Source organism: Musa acuminata, unplaced genomic scaffold (assembly GCF_036884655.1).
Source record: "Musa acuminata AAA Group cultivar baxijiao unplaced genomic scaffold, Cavendish_Baxijiao_AAA HiC_scaffold_42, whole genome shotgun sequence".
NCBI lineage: Eukaryota > Viridiplantae > Streptophyta > Magnoliopsida > Zingiberales > Musaceae > Musa > Musa acuminata.
This window is the reverse complement of record NW_027020324.1, coordinates 7,426-25,252: the sequence shown is the minus strand read 5'-3', so window position 1 is coordinate 25,252 and position 17,827 is coordinate 7,426. Positions and strand designations below refer to the sequence as shown.

The window sequence follows — 17,827 nt, the reverse complement described above, 5'->3', positions numbered from 1 at the left end:
CTATAAAAAAATATTATTAATATCCAATTATCGTAATTGCCAACCTTTAGTGGTAGCCAGACTCAAGATAAGTCGAATTGTAGTGGGCTTAACAACAGGACTAAATGTCTCAGTGAAATCAACTCCACGTCGTTGATGAAACCCTTTGACGACGAGGCGTGCCTTATATATGGCAATAGAGCCATCTGGGTTCCGCTTAATTCGAAAGACCCACTTACACCCGATGATGTTTTGTGAATGATGAAAGGGTATTAGATCCCACATTGAGTTATGGAGGAGGGCATTATATTCCTCACACATGGCGGTATGCCAATGTAGAGATTTTTGGGCTTGAGTGAAGGTAGTGGGTTCAACGGTGGGGGATGATGAATCCATGATAGCATGTAGGTTAAGGACTTGACGCGGTTTGAAAATACTACTCTTAGAGCATGTGGTCATAAGATGGTTGGAGACTACATGATCGGGAGGCAGTGTTGGTGGAATAAGCGGTTGAGGGTCAGTTGCACAAGTCGGGTCAAGTGGAGACACGTCAGGGGCACTTGGTCTTGAAGGAGGAAAAGATAATGGTTGTGTTTCGGAACATATTACCCCATCAATTGGGGAAAAGAGGAGTGGAGTAGGAATAGAAAGAATAGGTTTGTTGAACTGGAGTAGTATAGTGTGGATCAAGAGGGGAGGAACTAGACGATGTCATGGGAGGCTCGTTCGATTGGACCGGAGGTATACTCCAGTGAGATAGTGAAGTAGTCCGGATGGAAGGATAATGAAGGTTTAGGAAAGGAAAGTTAGACTCAACAAAAACAACATGACGTGATATGAAGACTTTGTGAGTGTGGAGATTATAGCAGCAGAAAGCATTATGTTTAAATGAGTAACCAATAAAGACGCAAGGAGTAGATCGTGATGTTAACTTATGAGAGGCATAGGGACGTAATCAAGGATAATATAGACAACCGAACACTCTGAGTTTATGAAAGTTAGGGAGTTTGTAAAATAATGTGTCAAAGGGGGACTAGTATTGTAGTACTGGTGTAGGTATTCGATTAATAAGGTAGACAGCAGTTTGAAAGGCTGCTATTCAAAAAGTTGAAGGCATAGAAGCATGATATAGAAACATGAGCCCAGTTTCTACTATATACCGATGTTTGCGTTTGGCGGAGCCAACTAGTTAAGGAGTATGCGGAGGAGACTTGAGGTGTTGGATTCCACAAGCTGAGAGATAGGATGCCAGGGCTTGATATTCATCGCCACCATCAGAGTAGACCATTTTGATGGTAGACTAAAAATGGTTTTCGACAAACTTCCAGAAGGTGGGAAAGATGGTGGAAACATCAGATTTATGATGAAGAGAATATATCCATGTATACTTAGTGAAGTGATCTACAAAAATGACATAAAATCTGAACTTATAAAAAGATAGGATTGGAGCAGGACCCCAAACATCGATATAAATAATTTTAAATGGTTTAGAGGAGGAAATGGAAGATATGCCAAAAGGCTGCCGATGACTTTTATTACTAAGACGTGTATCATAATGCATCATAGAGTTAGTGGATTTAAAAATAGGAAGAGAGTAACGAGAATGTAATTTATGCTGAATAAGGGATGAGGGATGACCAAGTCGACGATGCCACACATCAACTGGAGTTGCAACAGAAGAATGAACAATGGACTAGGTTATTTGGGAAGCTGACGACCATTCATAAATATTGCCTCTATTTGGACCCTGGACCAAGGATGCCCCCGCGCTCAAGTCCTTAACAAGAAATGAATCAGGAAAAAATTCAATTGAAGTATTATTATGTTTGCAAAATTGAGAAACAGAAATGAGGTTGTGTTTAATATAAGGGACGCATAAAACATCATCAAGTGTAAATGTAGTAGAATCAGAATAAACATTGTGGAACCAGTATGAGTTATAGGAAGTCCTTTACTGTCACCGATGATGATATCTTCATCGCCGCCATAAGGGTTATGAAGAGACAAATTCTGAAGATCAGCGGTGATGTGTTGAGAGGCACCAGAGTCAACAATCTAGTTGGATTGGCTAGTTGTCGGAGTAGTTAGGAGATTTGCTTGAGACTAGTGTGACGGAGCAGGGAGGCGGGGATGAGATCGGCAAACTTTAGCGGAGTGTCCGATTTTGTCACACAACGGGTAGACGACCCGTCTTTGATGGCTCGGCGAGGCAGGATACCAAGACGGATGGTTATTGGAGTTGCCACTTTGCGAGAAGTGATGAATAGGAGGATCAGAGGGGTGTTGCATGGGACTCATAAGATCAAGATGTGCATTAGCTAAACCTTTGGTGATGTTCGGAGGGTACCGAGTGCTCTTCCGTTTAGACTTGTAACTGACTTAAGTTGTGATAGTCGATCCAGGCAGTTTGTCCGCATGCTTCAAATACGTCTCATAGTCAGTCAACTTATCATAGAGTTCTTCAAAGGAGATTGGCGAGTCGCGTGCCTAAATTACAGCAGCCAATTCCTTGTAGTCGTTGCCGAGACCATTTAGGGTATGGATGATGATCTCTTCGTAACATAGGGAATGACCTATCAAAACCAAGCCATCGATGATAACCTTGATATTTTGTTTGTAGATAATCAGTTATAGAATTTCCCTCTTGTTTTGTCACCATCAGCTTGGATAGAAGACTGAGCTTGCGAGTATGCAAATGATTCACCAAGATTGTTTGCAGTTTAGAGCATGCTTCGGCAACAATCACACATGAAGATATTAAAAGAACAACGGATCTAGCAATAGAAGCTTGAATAGCTTGGAGGATGAGACGATCTTGATGCATCCATAGTTTGTGAGCTGGATTAGGTACTAGACCAGGTTCTCTAGGATGTTGAGCATGGCTGGTGGACAACTGAAAAAGCCACGTAACCTAACAAGTCATATCCAAATAAGAGATTAAAAAATTGAGCCCACCAGGATGTATAGTTGTCACCCTTTGAAAACTTAAAAGGGATTAGCGTGATAAGATAAGCCCTATAGAAAAAGTAGAAGTCCATGCAAGAACTGAAATACCAGAAGAAGAGAACGAAGATATCCCAGTTTTTTTTTTTTTTACCTGCAGACCGGTGCAGCAACGTCTCATATTCTCATTTCACAGAAGTTGGAGAACGAGGGAGGGAAGAGGCTGCTGTAGCTACAGCAGTTTGCTGCTGCTGCAGATTGCGCACTGCTACTGCAGTATGATGCTGCTGCAGTTTGTCGCTGCTGCAGATTGCGCACTGCTGCTACAGTTGGCTGCTACTGCAGTTTGCTGAAGGAAGCCTGAAAGCGATCATAGCAGAGGAAGCTGCCGGCAGCTGCTGTGGGCCGGGAAATGGCCGCGGAGATGTCGCAGCGTCCCGGAGATTGTAGAGGCTGTAGTTTGAGAGGCAGATCTCAGGTAGATCTGCGCTGCTTTCGATGCGATTTGAGATGCACTTGCGGCGAGACAGAAACTGCGGCGGTTCCCCACGAGGGTGCACAGCGGGCTTCGCGGGCGAGCTGAAAAAGGAAGATCGAAGCCGGCGAGACAAGAGAGAGATCGGAGAAGGATGCGAACCTTGTACTTTATATACGGCTGAGAATGCAGTTGCAGCTTCCTTGTGATTATGCAGCAGAGGAAGCTACTGCATGGTGGGGGAGTCCCGTCGGCCTCTGGCGAGGCTGGAAGGGGAGAAGCAGCAGCGCAGCAGCACAGCGACACTGCCCTTCCTAGCCAGATGAGCCTACCCTTTCCAGCCAGCTGAGGAGGAGCAGCGGCGCAGCGGCACAGTGGCACTGCCTTTTACAGCCAAGGAGAAGAACAGCGGTGCAGGTGTACGCAGGCAACGGCGTAGGTGTACGTATGGACGGGCTTCTCGAACTCGCCCTCCTCGAGCGCACTACTGCTGCCGAGGTTCTCCTTGAAGAAGGATGCACTGGCTGTGGTGGAATACTTGGTTACCGTGGTTCTGAGGCGAGATAGAGCCCTCAGAATACTGGGGCTATTGCTCTGATACCAGAAAAGGGATAGAGAAAGAAACTGATTTACATCAGTGATGGATAAGTAGTGTTTCAAAATTACAGAAGAAACTGATTTACATTAACATGTTCGATTGATATATAATATATGTAGATAGTAATTTATATTTCAGCGAGAATTCGAACATGGGAAAGAGAATCCAGATGTCAGCGTCGAAGATTCAATTGACTACGTAAAGAACACCACCTTTGATAAGGGGAAGGAATTTGTGGAGCTTTTCATCAGTGATGGATACAGTAGTGTTCCAAAATTACGGAAAGAGCTACACTTGGCAACTCTGAAGCCATTTTCGATGCTATATAACTCTGAAGCCATGTTGGCCATGAAAGAATTGGCTATATAACTCTGAAGCCATTTTGGATGCTATATAACTCTGAAAAAATTGGAAAGCTTAAAAGAGAGCTAAGTAAGTCTTTTGCCATGAAAGACTTGGGATCGGTAAAACAAATACTTGGCATGAAGATTCTTCGTGATAGAAAGAAAAGGAAGATTTGGCTATCTCAGGAGACTTACATTTAAAAGGTTCTTAAAAGATTCAATATGAGTAAAGTCAAAGCAGTTTGTTCCCCACTTGCAGGTCATTTCAAGCTTAGTTCGAAACAATGTCCTACAAGTGAGAAAGAAAAAGAAGAAATGTCCAGAGTGCCTTACTCATCTACAGTAGGCAGTTTGATGTATGCTATGGTTTGTACTAGGCCAGATATAGCTCATGCAGTTGGAGTTGTCAGTCGATTTCTCTCTAATCCTGGAAAGGAACATTGGGCAGTAGTGAAATGGATATTAAGATATCTAAAAGGTACTTCCAGGTTGTGTTTATGTTTTGGCAGTGATGAACCTGTGTTAAAAGGCTACACAGATGCAGACATGGCAGGTGATACTGATTCCAGGAAGTCCACTTCGGGATTCTTGATGATATTTACAGGAGGAGCAGTCTCTTGGCAGTCTAAGTTACAGAAATGTGTTGCTCTATCAACCACAGAAGCAGAATACATAGCAATTACTGAAGCCTGCAAGGAAGCTTTATGGATGAAAAAGTTTCTACAGGAATTGGGCTTGAAACAAGAAGCATATATTGTTTACTGTGACAGTTAGAGTGTCATTCACCTCTTTAAGAATTTAACATACCATTCTAGATCCAAGCATATTGATGTGAGATATCACTGGATTCGTGATGTGCTTGAGATGAAAGAATTACAGTTGGAAAAGGTGCATACCAATGAGAATGGTTCAGATATGTTGACAAAGTCTTTGTCTAAGGAGAAGCTTGAAGCATGTAGGCGAAGAGCGGGCTTGGTACAGCCCACCATATGAGTTGGAGGGGGAGAATTGTTGGCAAATATGTGGGCTTGGACAATTGGGCCTATTGAGCCCAAATCAGTAAATGAAAGAAATCAAAAAGAGGAGAGAGAAGGTGAAGAGATTAGAGATTGCAGCGTGCAGCGTGCAGTGTGCGGCAGCGTGCAGAAGAAAGAGGAGAGAGAAATAGAGAGAGAAAGTTAGGTTTTCAAGTTTTCTGCTTGACGATCGGTGGCCAAACGTTATCAGTTTCAGCTCAAATTTTATGTGGAGTATCCTTGCAGCAAACTCTACAATCCTAACTGTGTTGATTTGTAGTTTACCCTCTCTAAGGTACTTTCCTATGATATCCATTTTGTGAGACCTAGAATTCTCTTTTGAGAGATTCATCCTATACGATGATCTATTAGAGCCAAGATCTATGTTCTTGATATTATTCTGATCCTCTAATTATTCTAGAGAAGACCTACTGTAAACCTGTTATCATTATTATTGATAGTGTAAGTTTGAGGTGGACTACGGTCCCGTGGTTTTTCCCACATTGGGTTTTCCACGTTAAAAGATTTGGTCTCACTATGTGATTGATTATTTGCTATATTGTTTATGCTGTGCTGGTTGATATTATCATTTAGATATCAAGTTGGTATTTTGATGAGGAACCCATTTTGATACACAAAGAGGGAAAAGATTATTCCGCTTTAACAGGTTTCTTCCCAACAACAGCGACGCAGCAGCACAGTGGCACTGCCTTTTACAGCTGAAGGAGAAGAATAACAGCGTAGGTGTACACAAGCAACGGCGTAGGTGTACATATGGACAGGCTTCTCGAACTCGCCCTCCTCGAGCGCACTACTGCTGCCGATGTTCTCTCTGAAGAAGAACGCACCAGCTGTGGTGGAATACTTGGTTATTGAGGCTATTCTGATATCATGTTAGAAAAGAGATAGAGAAAGAAATTACAGAAGAAATTGATTTGCATTAACATATCTCTCTCCTATTTATATATAGAGAGATGATTTTCCTCGTATTAGAAGATTTTTCTCAATAAACTAGAAAGAGATTTTCTCAAAAATTTCATCTGATATCAAAAGAATCCAGATGTCAGTGTCCGTCGAAGATTCAATTGGCTACATAAAGAACACGACCTTTGATAAGGGGAAGGAATTTGTGGAGCTTTTCATCAGTGATGGATACAGTAGTGTTCCAAAATTACGGAAAGAGCTACACTTGGCAACTCTGAAGCCATTTTGGATGCTATATAACTCGACTAATAAATTTGACTCACTTGGCAACTCTTTGCTTTACAAAATCGCTATTAAAATAATTTTAGATATTTTACCTAAAAAATCTCATTATAAACTTTTATCGAATGATACCTCGATTTTCACTTGACAAAATATCTTTAGACATTTGCTTAAATTACTTAATCATAGATGATATTAAAAAAATCTCTAATGTTGATAACTAATTATGATAAAATTTTTAAAAAAATAAAAAAAGGCACCAATCATCTTAAATCAAGTCCTAATGATTCTATCAAATTTTGACTTGGTCTAGTGAAAGTTGATCAAGTTACACTCAAAATCGAGCTAAGTTATACTCGATTATCATACTAGTTCAAAAACTCTTAAATTTTAATAGATTAATTATCATAAAATATTTAAAAATAAAAAAAATATTAATTATTTTAAAATCATATTTTAGTGATTCAATGAAAGTTTAGATCGATTTAGTAAAAAATTACTAAATTATACCAGAAATTGAATTGAGTAACACTCCATCATATAATCTATTCAAAAAACTCAAAATTTGATAATTAATTATTATAAAAATAAAAAAATACTAATTGTCTTAGAATCATTACTAGTTAGTTTAGTGGAAGTTTGAGTCGATTCCATGAAAGTTGACCAAGTTATACTTGATCACATATCATATTTTAAAATTTTCTAATTTTGATAATTAATCATCATAAAATTTTAAAGAATAAAAAATAATATTAATCATCTTAGAAGCATGTTCTAATATTCTAATGGTTAAAGTTTAGATTGATTTATGATAATTAAATATCATAAAATATTTTAAAATTATAGAATGTAAAAGAATTAGAGGCAAAAATATGCATCCTTCGACCCATAAATATAATTTACTCTCCTCTAATCGACAGATTGATTTCGATTGCAGAATTGTGTGTGAAGGTGCTTTCTGAACATTGTAAATCCAGTGATACTTTAGTCAAGAAGTTTAGGGATCTAAATTTCAGCCACAAATCCTTGAAACCCAATGGGCACAAAGCCTTACTTGGTTAATAATTATTAGTACTTTTTAAAATATAATAAATAATTAAAAATTATACATAGTTAAAATCTAAAATATTATAATTAATTTAAATAAGTTGTATAGAAAGTGATAAAAATGATAACATCAACTAACATTATAACAATAAACATTGATGATAATTACACTAAATTGGATTAATTATAATTTATTTCTCACTTGAATCCTAATTTCATGATTGATGTAAACGTCTTCTTAAAAAAATAACAAAAAAATTATTTAGTTAAGTATATTTAAACAATCTTTCATTATATTATAAATTCAGATCAATTTTATGTAACATGGTTGGTTTCATATGGGTGAGTTATCTAAAAAAAATCGATTGGGTTATTCAGTTCTTTTTTTTATTTTTAACATATCCAATCTAATAATTAAATCATATTGATTAATAATCTAATTTTTAATTTTTTGGATCCGATTATTTGATTCGATCCAATTCTAATCAATATGTGTCGTATCAATAAATATTGATCGGCAGATAGTAGTGGCGAAGTTGAGAACTTGTAATATCCCAAGTCTTTTCTAACATGGAAGAAACGTTGTTGTAACTTATCAGGTTTCTATGTCCATTAGTTTGTTATTTCGAGTTCATTCGATATCCAATTTGATAATTGAATCATATTGATTAATGATCTAAGTTTTAATTTTGAAGGTTTGATTATTTGATTCGGTCCGATTCCAATAAATATGTGTCACGTCGATAAATATTGATTGGTAGATAATAGTGACCAATTCAAAGTTGAAATATTGATTGGTACATATATTTCGTCGGAAAGGAACATTGTTGTAACTTGTCGGGCTTTTATATCCATTAGTTTGTTATTCTCACTTGGACGAACCAAAGAGTTGATACGGATACCTACAAAACTGGGACGTGGCATAAAATGTTCCACAAATCCCACAAGGATTGCTCCTTCATCTTGGCCATTTCTCGGATATGTTTTATTGCAACTCCGAATTCCTAGTTGAGACATCGCCAGGCTTCATGAAATATTTGGTTCAAGAAAGCTGGAGGTTGTGTTGTTCGGGAACGCATGAGTTGAGACGTCAACATTAGTCAATTCATCGTCTCACTCATCCAAGCTTGTCATGCACAGCGAGCCAGCAGTGTGTTTGCCGACAAATGAATGTTGCTCTATTGGCCATCGACCCGGACGAAGCGTACGCTGACCATTTTGCCCATTACCTGAGATCTCGGAAATGGAGTGTCTGATGTGAAAGAGTACTCGTTGGACCAGAATTAAAATAGTACACCTTCATTTTTATTCTTTTATTGGATCTATAAAAGGAGGTTAGAACATTATAATGAATCGAAAGATGAATAAATGAATTCATTTTTTTCTCACATTATGTGTGAGTGGTGTGAGTTCACAAATTGTTTTTTATGATTAGATTGTTCAGGGCTTCGTCCTGCGAGTATTCTCTTCGAGCTACGTTAGTTATTTAACTTGTTTTATTATTTTTATTATTTCTCTCTTTTGAGTTTTTTATCATAAAAAAAAAGAAACTCGCTACTACTCGTCTTATGTCATCAATTGAAATAAAAACAAATGATGGATTCTACTTGTTTTCTCCCGACAAATGATTGTCAAAAAATAACAAAGTTCTATCTTGTATTGGAATATTTTTTGTCCTTCGTATTCCCTCATTCTGCGACTCAGAGGATACCTGTCGCCGCTACATGACATGGTGGGGTAACTTAACTCTTCGAGAAAAGTTGGTGACATGAAGCCTTCGCCCTTCTTGCATACAAAGAATGAAATGAACTAGTAGAGAGGCACAGCAGCGTGTTCCACGCTTGAGAAACCAGCAGCCTGTGCTCGTTTCTCACGAATCTCGACCTGTTGCAAAGCTACACTTCCATTTGTCTACAGTTGACATGAATAGAAAATGACATCAAATCAATCTATGGCCACTCATCATACATCAACACACAAAGATGCACAGTGAGTCAACAGTGCGTTTGGCAGAGATGTACAGCCACACAAAGTTCACCGATAACAGATGATATAAACGTGCATCAACTGCTCGATCGATGTTTTGTGCGGTGAGCTGCTTCTATAAATACAGCCTCCTTGAACTCCTCAGCTCGAACACGTACCGATCCATTCGCTGTTTAGGAGATGGATGAGTCGATCTCTTACCTTGTTGAAAGGATTAAGGATGAGATGTTCTCCCCCTCAGCTGACATGCTCTCCTTCCTGCCACCGTCGCCCTACGAAACTGCATGGGTCGCCATGGTTGCCGGTCCTCAGTCTCCTCATCGTCCCATGTTTCCCAAGTGCCTGGAGTGGATACTCCGCCACCAGAGAGAGGAAGGGTTCTGGGGGGAGCTCGGCACCCCCATGGACTCTCTCACCTCCACCCTCGCTTGTGTTGTTGCACTCAATGCATGGGACACTGGCCATGCTAATATCGAGAAAGGTAAAACTGGCACACCCAACCATCTTCACCCTCCTTCGATATCTACATATTTTTTCAGTGGTTTGGTTTATAAAGCTTTGCATAATAATATTTATTTGGATAAACTCAAGTTATTATGCAGTATATTCATATAAACTGATTCTCCAAAATGATAGAGTTGATATGGAACCCCGAACTTGTACTCTGGGAAGCCATTGAGAGAATGGAACAATATCGGCAGAGTTTGGAGTATAAAGAACAATTAATTCTATAGCTATAATTATAAATACTCTAAATGAACATTGCCTTTATTTGCAGAGCGAACCGGTTATGCTTGCTTGGATAACAAAACCTAGTCGCAATCTAGCTAATTACAAGTACCTAACAGTCATTTTATTTCTTGCAAACAAAAGTCAAATTACAGTATTGCACTATATGCATCAGAAAGCAACATCTGTTTCAAAGAAAGGACAAGCCCTAACTTACGATAACCTCATCACTGTATGTCATCAGTAAGGAGTCACTTTCGATACGAACCTGCGGAATCGACTCGCGAACGATAGATTTTAATCTTTCCAAAATAGCAGCAGCTCCACAAATCATACATTTGTACACTATTTTAACAAGCATGATTTATTTTCACTATGATAGTTCTTCTAACATAAATATGTACAAGCTCCACAAATCACATAGTAATTGGAGATTACATAGTTATCACTTCGTAGAATGGGTACTCATTATTCAGAGAGGGAAGCTTTCTTTCTTTGAGCTGACAGATGAATTCTTAATTTGCTTCAAGGACTGAAAGCAGCTTGGAGTCTAGACCTCCTAAATCTGGTTTTTGAGTCAAATTCTCTGATAGATTTTGACAAAGTTAATGGTGATGTCTTTGATGTTGATCTAAATTGCATGTGGTAGATCTTTAGATATATTTCCTTCCTAAGATGCACATGATCTTCACATCTCTGATCTTGGATTAGCATGTACTTCTTGACATACTCTTCCATTTTTATTAGGATTAGGATTTCTTCGTGCAAACATGGTGAAACTTCTGATGGAGCATCGCGGTGGCATCCCTCGGTGGTTCTCCATCGTCTTCCCTGGCATGCTTGAGCTGGCACTGGCCAAAGGCCTACCTGTTCTTCCCGACGGCGGCAGCATGCCAGCAGTGAACAACGTCTTCAACAGAAGAGAAACCATATTGGCAATGTAAGGGTCGGTCATTGTAGTATACATTAGCCGCGCAAGGCTGGGACTGTGTTTTCTTGCTCATACACAGTGAATTCTACTATGATACGGCAGGGAAAAATCTTCCAGCAACGATCGCCACCCCCCGCTGACGTCGTTCCTTGAGGCCCTCCCAATAAGCTGCAGGCCAAATCATGAAGTGATTCTTAGGCTTCAGATGGAAGACGGCTCGCTCTTCCACTCTCCTTCTGCAACCGCTTGTGCTTTCATGATTACAGGCGATAGGAATTGCTTGGAGTACCTGCAGACCATGATGAAACGATGCAGTAACGTGGGTAAGTCCACTAACTAAGAGTCTATTTCGAGTTAGATGGATGCATATTCTAAATGGTAGAATTGGTGTGGAGTAAACAGTTCCTTCCGTGTTTCCTGTGGACGAAGATCTCATAAAGCTGTGTCTGGTGGATCATTTGAGGAGGTTAGGGTGTGGTGAGCATTTTGCAGAAGAAATACGAGGCGTTTTGGACCATACTTACAGGTACGGCTTTGTGTGTGGCTGCTGCAACTCGTTGTTAATCACTATCAGAAATATATATATATATATATATATATATATATATATATATATATATATCTCGACAGCTACTGCAATGACATGTTGAGTGATATGTCTCGATTCATTGACTCTCTGAGGTGAATTCTTATCCAACAACGAGACAAGTTAACGTGACGTAGAATTTCTCCTGCACACAAATTAATTTCTTTTTTTGTGAGGTTATTTTTCTTTCTTCCCCTATTTTCAAAACTTTTCGAGGCCATTTACTAATTATTTCAGGATTAATCAGTTTGTACTTTATTAGATTGGAAGAGCCATCGTGAGTAAAAAGCAAAGAGAAACTTGCCTGCCTTCAGATATCTTACTATTGGAGATAACAAAATCTTTTTCTAGCATGTAAATGAAAGTCTTCTTACAATAAGCCAGCCATGCTCTATAGATCACATTAGTTTTAGCTCCTCCCTTGTCTAATGCCCATTCGAAGACATTTCAGTTGCATGTTCTAAAGTTCACTGGGTCGTTGTTCACAATCTTTTATTGCAAGAAAAACTTCCACTTATATAATAGATCTGTTTTGATCAATGTTTGCGAAACGACCTCTCTCTCTCTCTCTCTCTCTCTCTCTCTCTCTCTCGCTAAACAATGGTGAGCTTCTCCATCTATGAAGAAGGATGAGTAAATGATACCACTTTAACTGAAAATCCAAATTCCACTAATTTTCTGCCTCTGTTATTGATTTGAATGATCTTAATTCCTATGTCATGCCACTACATAACTCCAACAATCAAGATTGTTAGATAATATCGTAGACAAAGAGACCGATTTAAAAGCCAGAGTGCGAAGAATGATGCTTCATGCACTTACTCATGGAAAATTATGTTAAGGACACCTTATCTTTTTCTCTTTTTGTTTTTTTGCTATAATTTTTTATTTTCATTTCTAGTTCTTGGGAAACAAATTACTTTAGCTTTGTTTTCAACGTGCAGGAATTGGGCTACTCAACAACGAGAAGATTACAAGAATTATGAGATATCGGAATATATATATAGAGACTCGTTAGCCTTTAATCTTTTAAGGGCATATGGATATCGTGTAACACCAAGTAAAATTTAGCTACCATAATCTCAAATTTGTAGTAAGTAGATTGTGCTTTGCACATTTGTTGCAATTAATGATTCATCTAACTTAGTAATCTTCGGTTTTATGTAGGGAAGTTTTGTTGGTTTATGAATGAGAAAGATGTGCTCACGCATATCATGGAGAACTACACTGAATTCTTAGGAGCCATGGTTGGTGTCTACAGAGCAGCACACTTTATGTTCCCCGAGGAAGTCGAGCTTCACAATGCCAAAGTTTTTGCTATGAAAGTATTGCATAAGTGTTTGCATTTAGAAAGCAACAATGTCGACTTGACCGGTTTTGAGAAAGAGGTATAATATATCATTCATAAATTTTCATGATTGTGTGTGTATATATTATATATATGTATGTATATATGTATGTATGTATGTATGTATGTATGTATGTATGTATGTATGTATGTATGTATGTATGTATGTATGTATGTATGTATGTATGTATGTATGTATGTATATGTATATATGTATATATATGTATATATATGTATATACATATATATAGATATATATACATATGTATATATATGTATGTATGTATGTATGTATATATGTATTTGTATATATATAGATATATATATATATATATATATATATATATATATTCATTTGTTATGATATCTCAATTTAAGTCTAATGAAATACAAGACACACTTATGAAAGATTGAATATTCGTTATCTCATTGGATCAATTTTTTAAAAATCATAACTTAGTTGGTAAATCATAGTAAGTTACTTTTCAAAACCTACCTTTAACATTATCTTTATAAAAAGAGTTATGAATTACCCTTTATAAAAAAATTTCTTTTTTTGCACCACATGCATAGTTAATTAATTGGTAAGAAGATATCGTTGGATCATACCTTTCATGATCATTAGAAAATCTATAATAATAATAATAATAATAATAATAATAATAATAATAATACCAATAATGACGAAACTGTCTACTAACTTAACAAGTAAAACTTTAATTGTTCATCATAAAATCTTAGATTTAAATCTTGCCTTCACCACTTAATAATCTTGCCTTCACACACACACACACACACACACTTATGGTTGAAACAATGGTTGAAACTTGTGGTTGAAACAAAACTTGTGGTCGAACAAAAGTCCAAGTATCGAACTTGTGGTTGAAACTATAGTTTAGCTTACTACATGAGATTTTGAATATTAGAGTTCAGGCCGATGCCTTGTAATCTTGAATATGATGCCGATTTTGAATATGATACTGATGATGGTAAATGATGCGTTACGAAATCTTCAGACTAACCAGTGATGTTGGTCACAATTTCGACAGATTGAGCATGAAATGGAACTCCCATGGCTCGCTCGAATGGACCATCTTGAGCATCGCATGTATATAGAGAGAAGTAAAGGTTATATAACGTGGATCGGAAAGACCAACACTTGCAGGTAATTTAAATGTTTGAAGTTAGTAATGCTTGAAGCACTTATCTTTCACATTTTTCGCAAGTAGTTGCGATTGAATTCTACAAAACCATTAGTAACATCAAACCTGTGCAAATGCAGGCTTTCATGTTCCTCGTTCGTCATCAAATTAGCAATTAAAAGCTTCTTAAACCGCCAATCACTTTACAAAAATGAACTTGAGGAACTCAAGAGGTAATATATACTTCATGTTAGAGGTTAAGTGACAGTATCCAGATATGATCTAATAGGTTTTCTCTTTCACTGAATAATATGACTAGGTGGTCCGAAGGATCAGGGCTGTCCAAAATGGGATTTGGCCGAGAGAAGACAACCTATTGTTACTTTCTAGCCGCCGTTCCGACATGTCTTCCTCTACATTCGGATCTACGGAAGATAGTTGCAAAGTGTGCAATCATAGTCATCATTGCAGATGATTTCTTTGACGAGAAAGGTTCTCTAAATGAACTAGAATGCCTAACTGAAGCTGTGCATAGGTACTATCCTTAACCACTTAAAATGTGTTTGTAGTATCAATTTATATCCTCAAACCATTACATTCAATAGGTGGAAAGGAGAAAGCTTGTGGGGCGATGCGAAAGTAATTTTTGATGCGCTCGACGAACTTGTACGTGATATAGCTTTCAAATCATTTAGTCAGTATGATAATGGTGTGGAAGATGTTCTTCATGACATGGTAAGGTTTGATCTTTCTCTTTTCTCGATTAACATCCACTAAGAATAATTTGGTTCTCACTAACTTGGTGATCTGCATATATATGAAGTGGCGTGATGTGTTCGCCTCATGGCTTAAGGAATTCAAGTGGAGTAGTAGTCAACATGCACCTTCAATTGATGAATACATTGAAGTCGCCACGACATCTGTAGCCATACAAGTAATGACTCTTCCTGCATGTTGCTTGGCTTCTTCAGGAGCTCCAAAGGACAACATAAAATCCCATTACAGCAAAATAACTAAGTTGGCAATGTTCTGTGCTCGTTTATTGAATGACAGCCAGAGTTACCAGGTAATAGTGACTCATTCAATCGACGTATCGTATTTGTTGAATTGACAATATTTGTTGACGGTAAGTTTCCATTTCAGCGAGAATTGGAGCATGGGAAGTTTAACATGGTACCACTGTATATGAAGGAGAATGCAGATGCAAGTATCGAAGATTCAATTGACCACATAAGGGACATTCTTGCGAAGAAAGGGAAGGAATTTGTTGAGCTTCTCTTCGGTGATGAATATAATAGTGTTCCAAAATTATGGAAAGAGCTACACTTGACAACTCTGAAAGCATTTTGGATGCTCTATGATACGACTAATAAATTTGACTCGCCTACAGCATTGCTTCAAAACATTAACATGGCATTTTATGATGCTTTGGAGATTAATGTTTAGACAACTCTATCATTATAGCTAAAACCTTTTTTTTTGGTAAGAGAAGATTGTATTGATCGAGCAATGTCTTGTTGATGAAATATGAAGATCAATACAAAGGAGTAAATTCAATGGACCTCTTTGTTTTAAGTGCAATGACATGCAGTCAAATAGCTATTAAATTTGTTGGGTTCTTTTTGTAAGAATTAAGTATGAAGGTAGGAACCGATCCCATGACTTCACTATTAAGGATCAACGTCCTAATTGAACCAGCTTTCATATTCATGAATGCATGATTTCTGGTTCAGCACCTGATTTTGATAAGCAATATGCATAAATGATACCGAAAAAAAAAAAACACTATTTGACTCGAGATATCTCAATTTTCTTATTTACTATCGACAAGTTTTTTTTTTTTTTTTTTTGTCTTCATCGCAAAATCAACTTGTTTTAACTCTTTGATGTTTTTATTGTATTTTTTTTAGATGATATAAAAAAAATTCTTATTTTTGAAATATGTCTTTATCCAAGATATATATATCCCTTCATTAAATAGTTCGATTTATATTGCATAAACACTCATAATAATCACTTTTATAATCCAAATTTTATTATTAATCATTAAACCATTAACATAATAAAATAAATCAAAATATTAATAGCAAACATGAGTAGCACTAACAAAATCTTGGTATGAATAATTTAAAAAAGATATATAATTTATTTAAAAAAAATAAAGGCTTATTCATTACTATTTATGTTAAAGATGTTAAGACTCCAGGAGAGTTCTAATTGAAGAGGTGAAGAGGTGACTAAGGTTAAGATTAGTTTGAATGTTGCTTCTTAGAGAAGCATTAGGAGTTGATTAGAAGTAGGAGTCCTATTAGGAGTTGAGGTTTAAAAGTCATATAAATAGTCATGTATTCATCTTCTTTTAAGAGAAAATAGATGAATCTTTTTAGCAGCCTTTGAGTAGTAACCTGGAGGAAGGAACTCCTATAGAGTTCCAAGGAGGCCGACCCCCTAAAGAGATCAACCCCAAGCTTAGAATCCGCAAGGGTTTTAACACTTGGTATCATAGCAACATTCTTGGCATCTCGCTGCCCTTCCACATCCATTATCCCTTCACGGCCATCCAAAGTAATTCTCATAATTGCTTAAAAGATCATTGTCGAATTCTATCGTTATCTCCACCACCGCGGATCATCCTTTGATCTCCCCATGAATTGCAAAAGGTTCTGGTTTCATACCTTACTGCTGCTGCAATTCAGTTATCCTTATTCAAAAATCCAAAAAAAGTGTTCCTATATTGCTGCATAAACTTTTCATTGCAAAGTTTTTATCTCTACGACGAAACATGCATTGTAGAATTCCAGCCATATAACATAGTTTATTTGATCTTGTTACTACATTTTTTTCTGTCCAAATCTCTACAAATTTTTTACGACAGCTTTGACACTTCCAGTAGATTTTCCTTTGGTTTTATCAAAAAATTCTCAATATAAACCACTAACCTTTTATGTCCAAATTACTACACTTTAGACGTATAAACCTACTGCAGTCAATACCTTTCCATGATCCTCAATTTTTCTGAACTTTCCACCATCTCATGCCATCAACCCATCAACAGAAAAAAGACAAGGACATCTCTTATCTATAAGCATATGCTATAGCTTCTCAAGATCCAGTTAATACCAAATTTGAAGTATGTGAATCTCGAATTGAATCGCGCTTGGAGGATAGATTGCGCGCTTTATTTGCAGAATTCAGAAATGGACAACCATCGAGTCCAACCAAATTTTAGTAAGGAGAGAGTTCAGAAAGGCCTCAAAAGAAGGAGAGAAAGCCCTCGGACATGCTTCAGCCATACATGAGAGTAGACTTCCCGCGATGGGAAGGAGACCCAGCAAGGTGGGTTTCATGCGTCGAACGTTACTTTCGCTACTACCAAACATCGGATGATGCTATGGTAGAAATTACTATCATCCACCTTGAAGGAGATGCTATTCAATGGTACAATTAGCTAGAATACAATCATGGGGCTCCGACATAGAATCAATTTAAGAATGCAC

The 17,827-nt window shown here is 37.4% G+C and overlaps 1 protein-coding gene across 1 annotated transcript; it reads left to right on the top strand.

Moving 5' to 3' along the window:
* Positions 1–9,741: 9,741 nt before the first annotated feature.
* On the top strand, positions 9,742–15,891 carry LOC103974586 (S-linalool synthase-like). The gene is made up of 12 exons (XM_065175489.1): positions 9,742–10,075; positions 11,071–11,263; positions 11,357–11,577; positions 11,657–11,780; positions 12,785–12,900; positions 13,008–13,228; positions 14,238–14,353; positions 14,471–14,563; positions 14,650–14,865; positions 14,936–15,065; positions 15,154–15,396; positions 15,474–15,891. The coding sequence occupies exons 1-12, from the start codon at positions 9,775–9,777 to the stop codon at positions 15,774–15,776; spliced, it is 2,277 nt and encodes a 758-aa protein (XP_065031561.1). The 5' UTR covers positions 9,742–9,774; the 3' UTR covers positions 15,777–15,891.
* Positions 15,892–17,827: the final 1,936 nt, after the last annotated feature.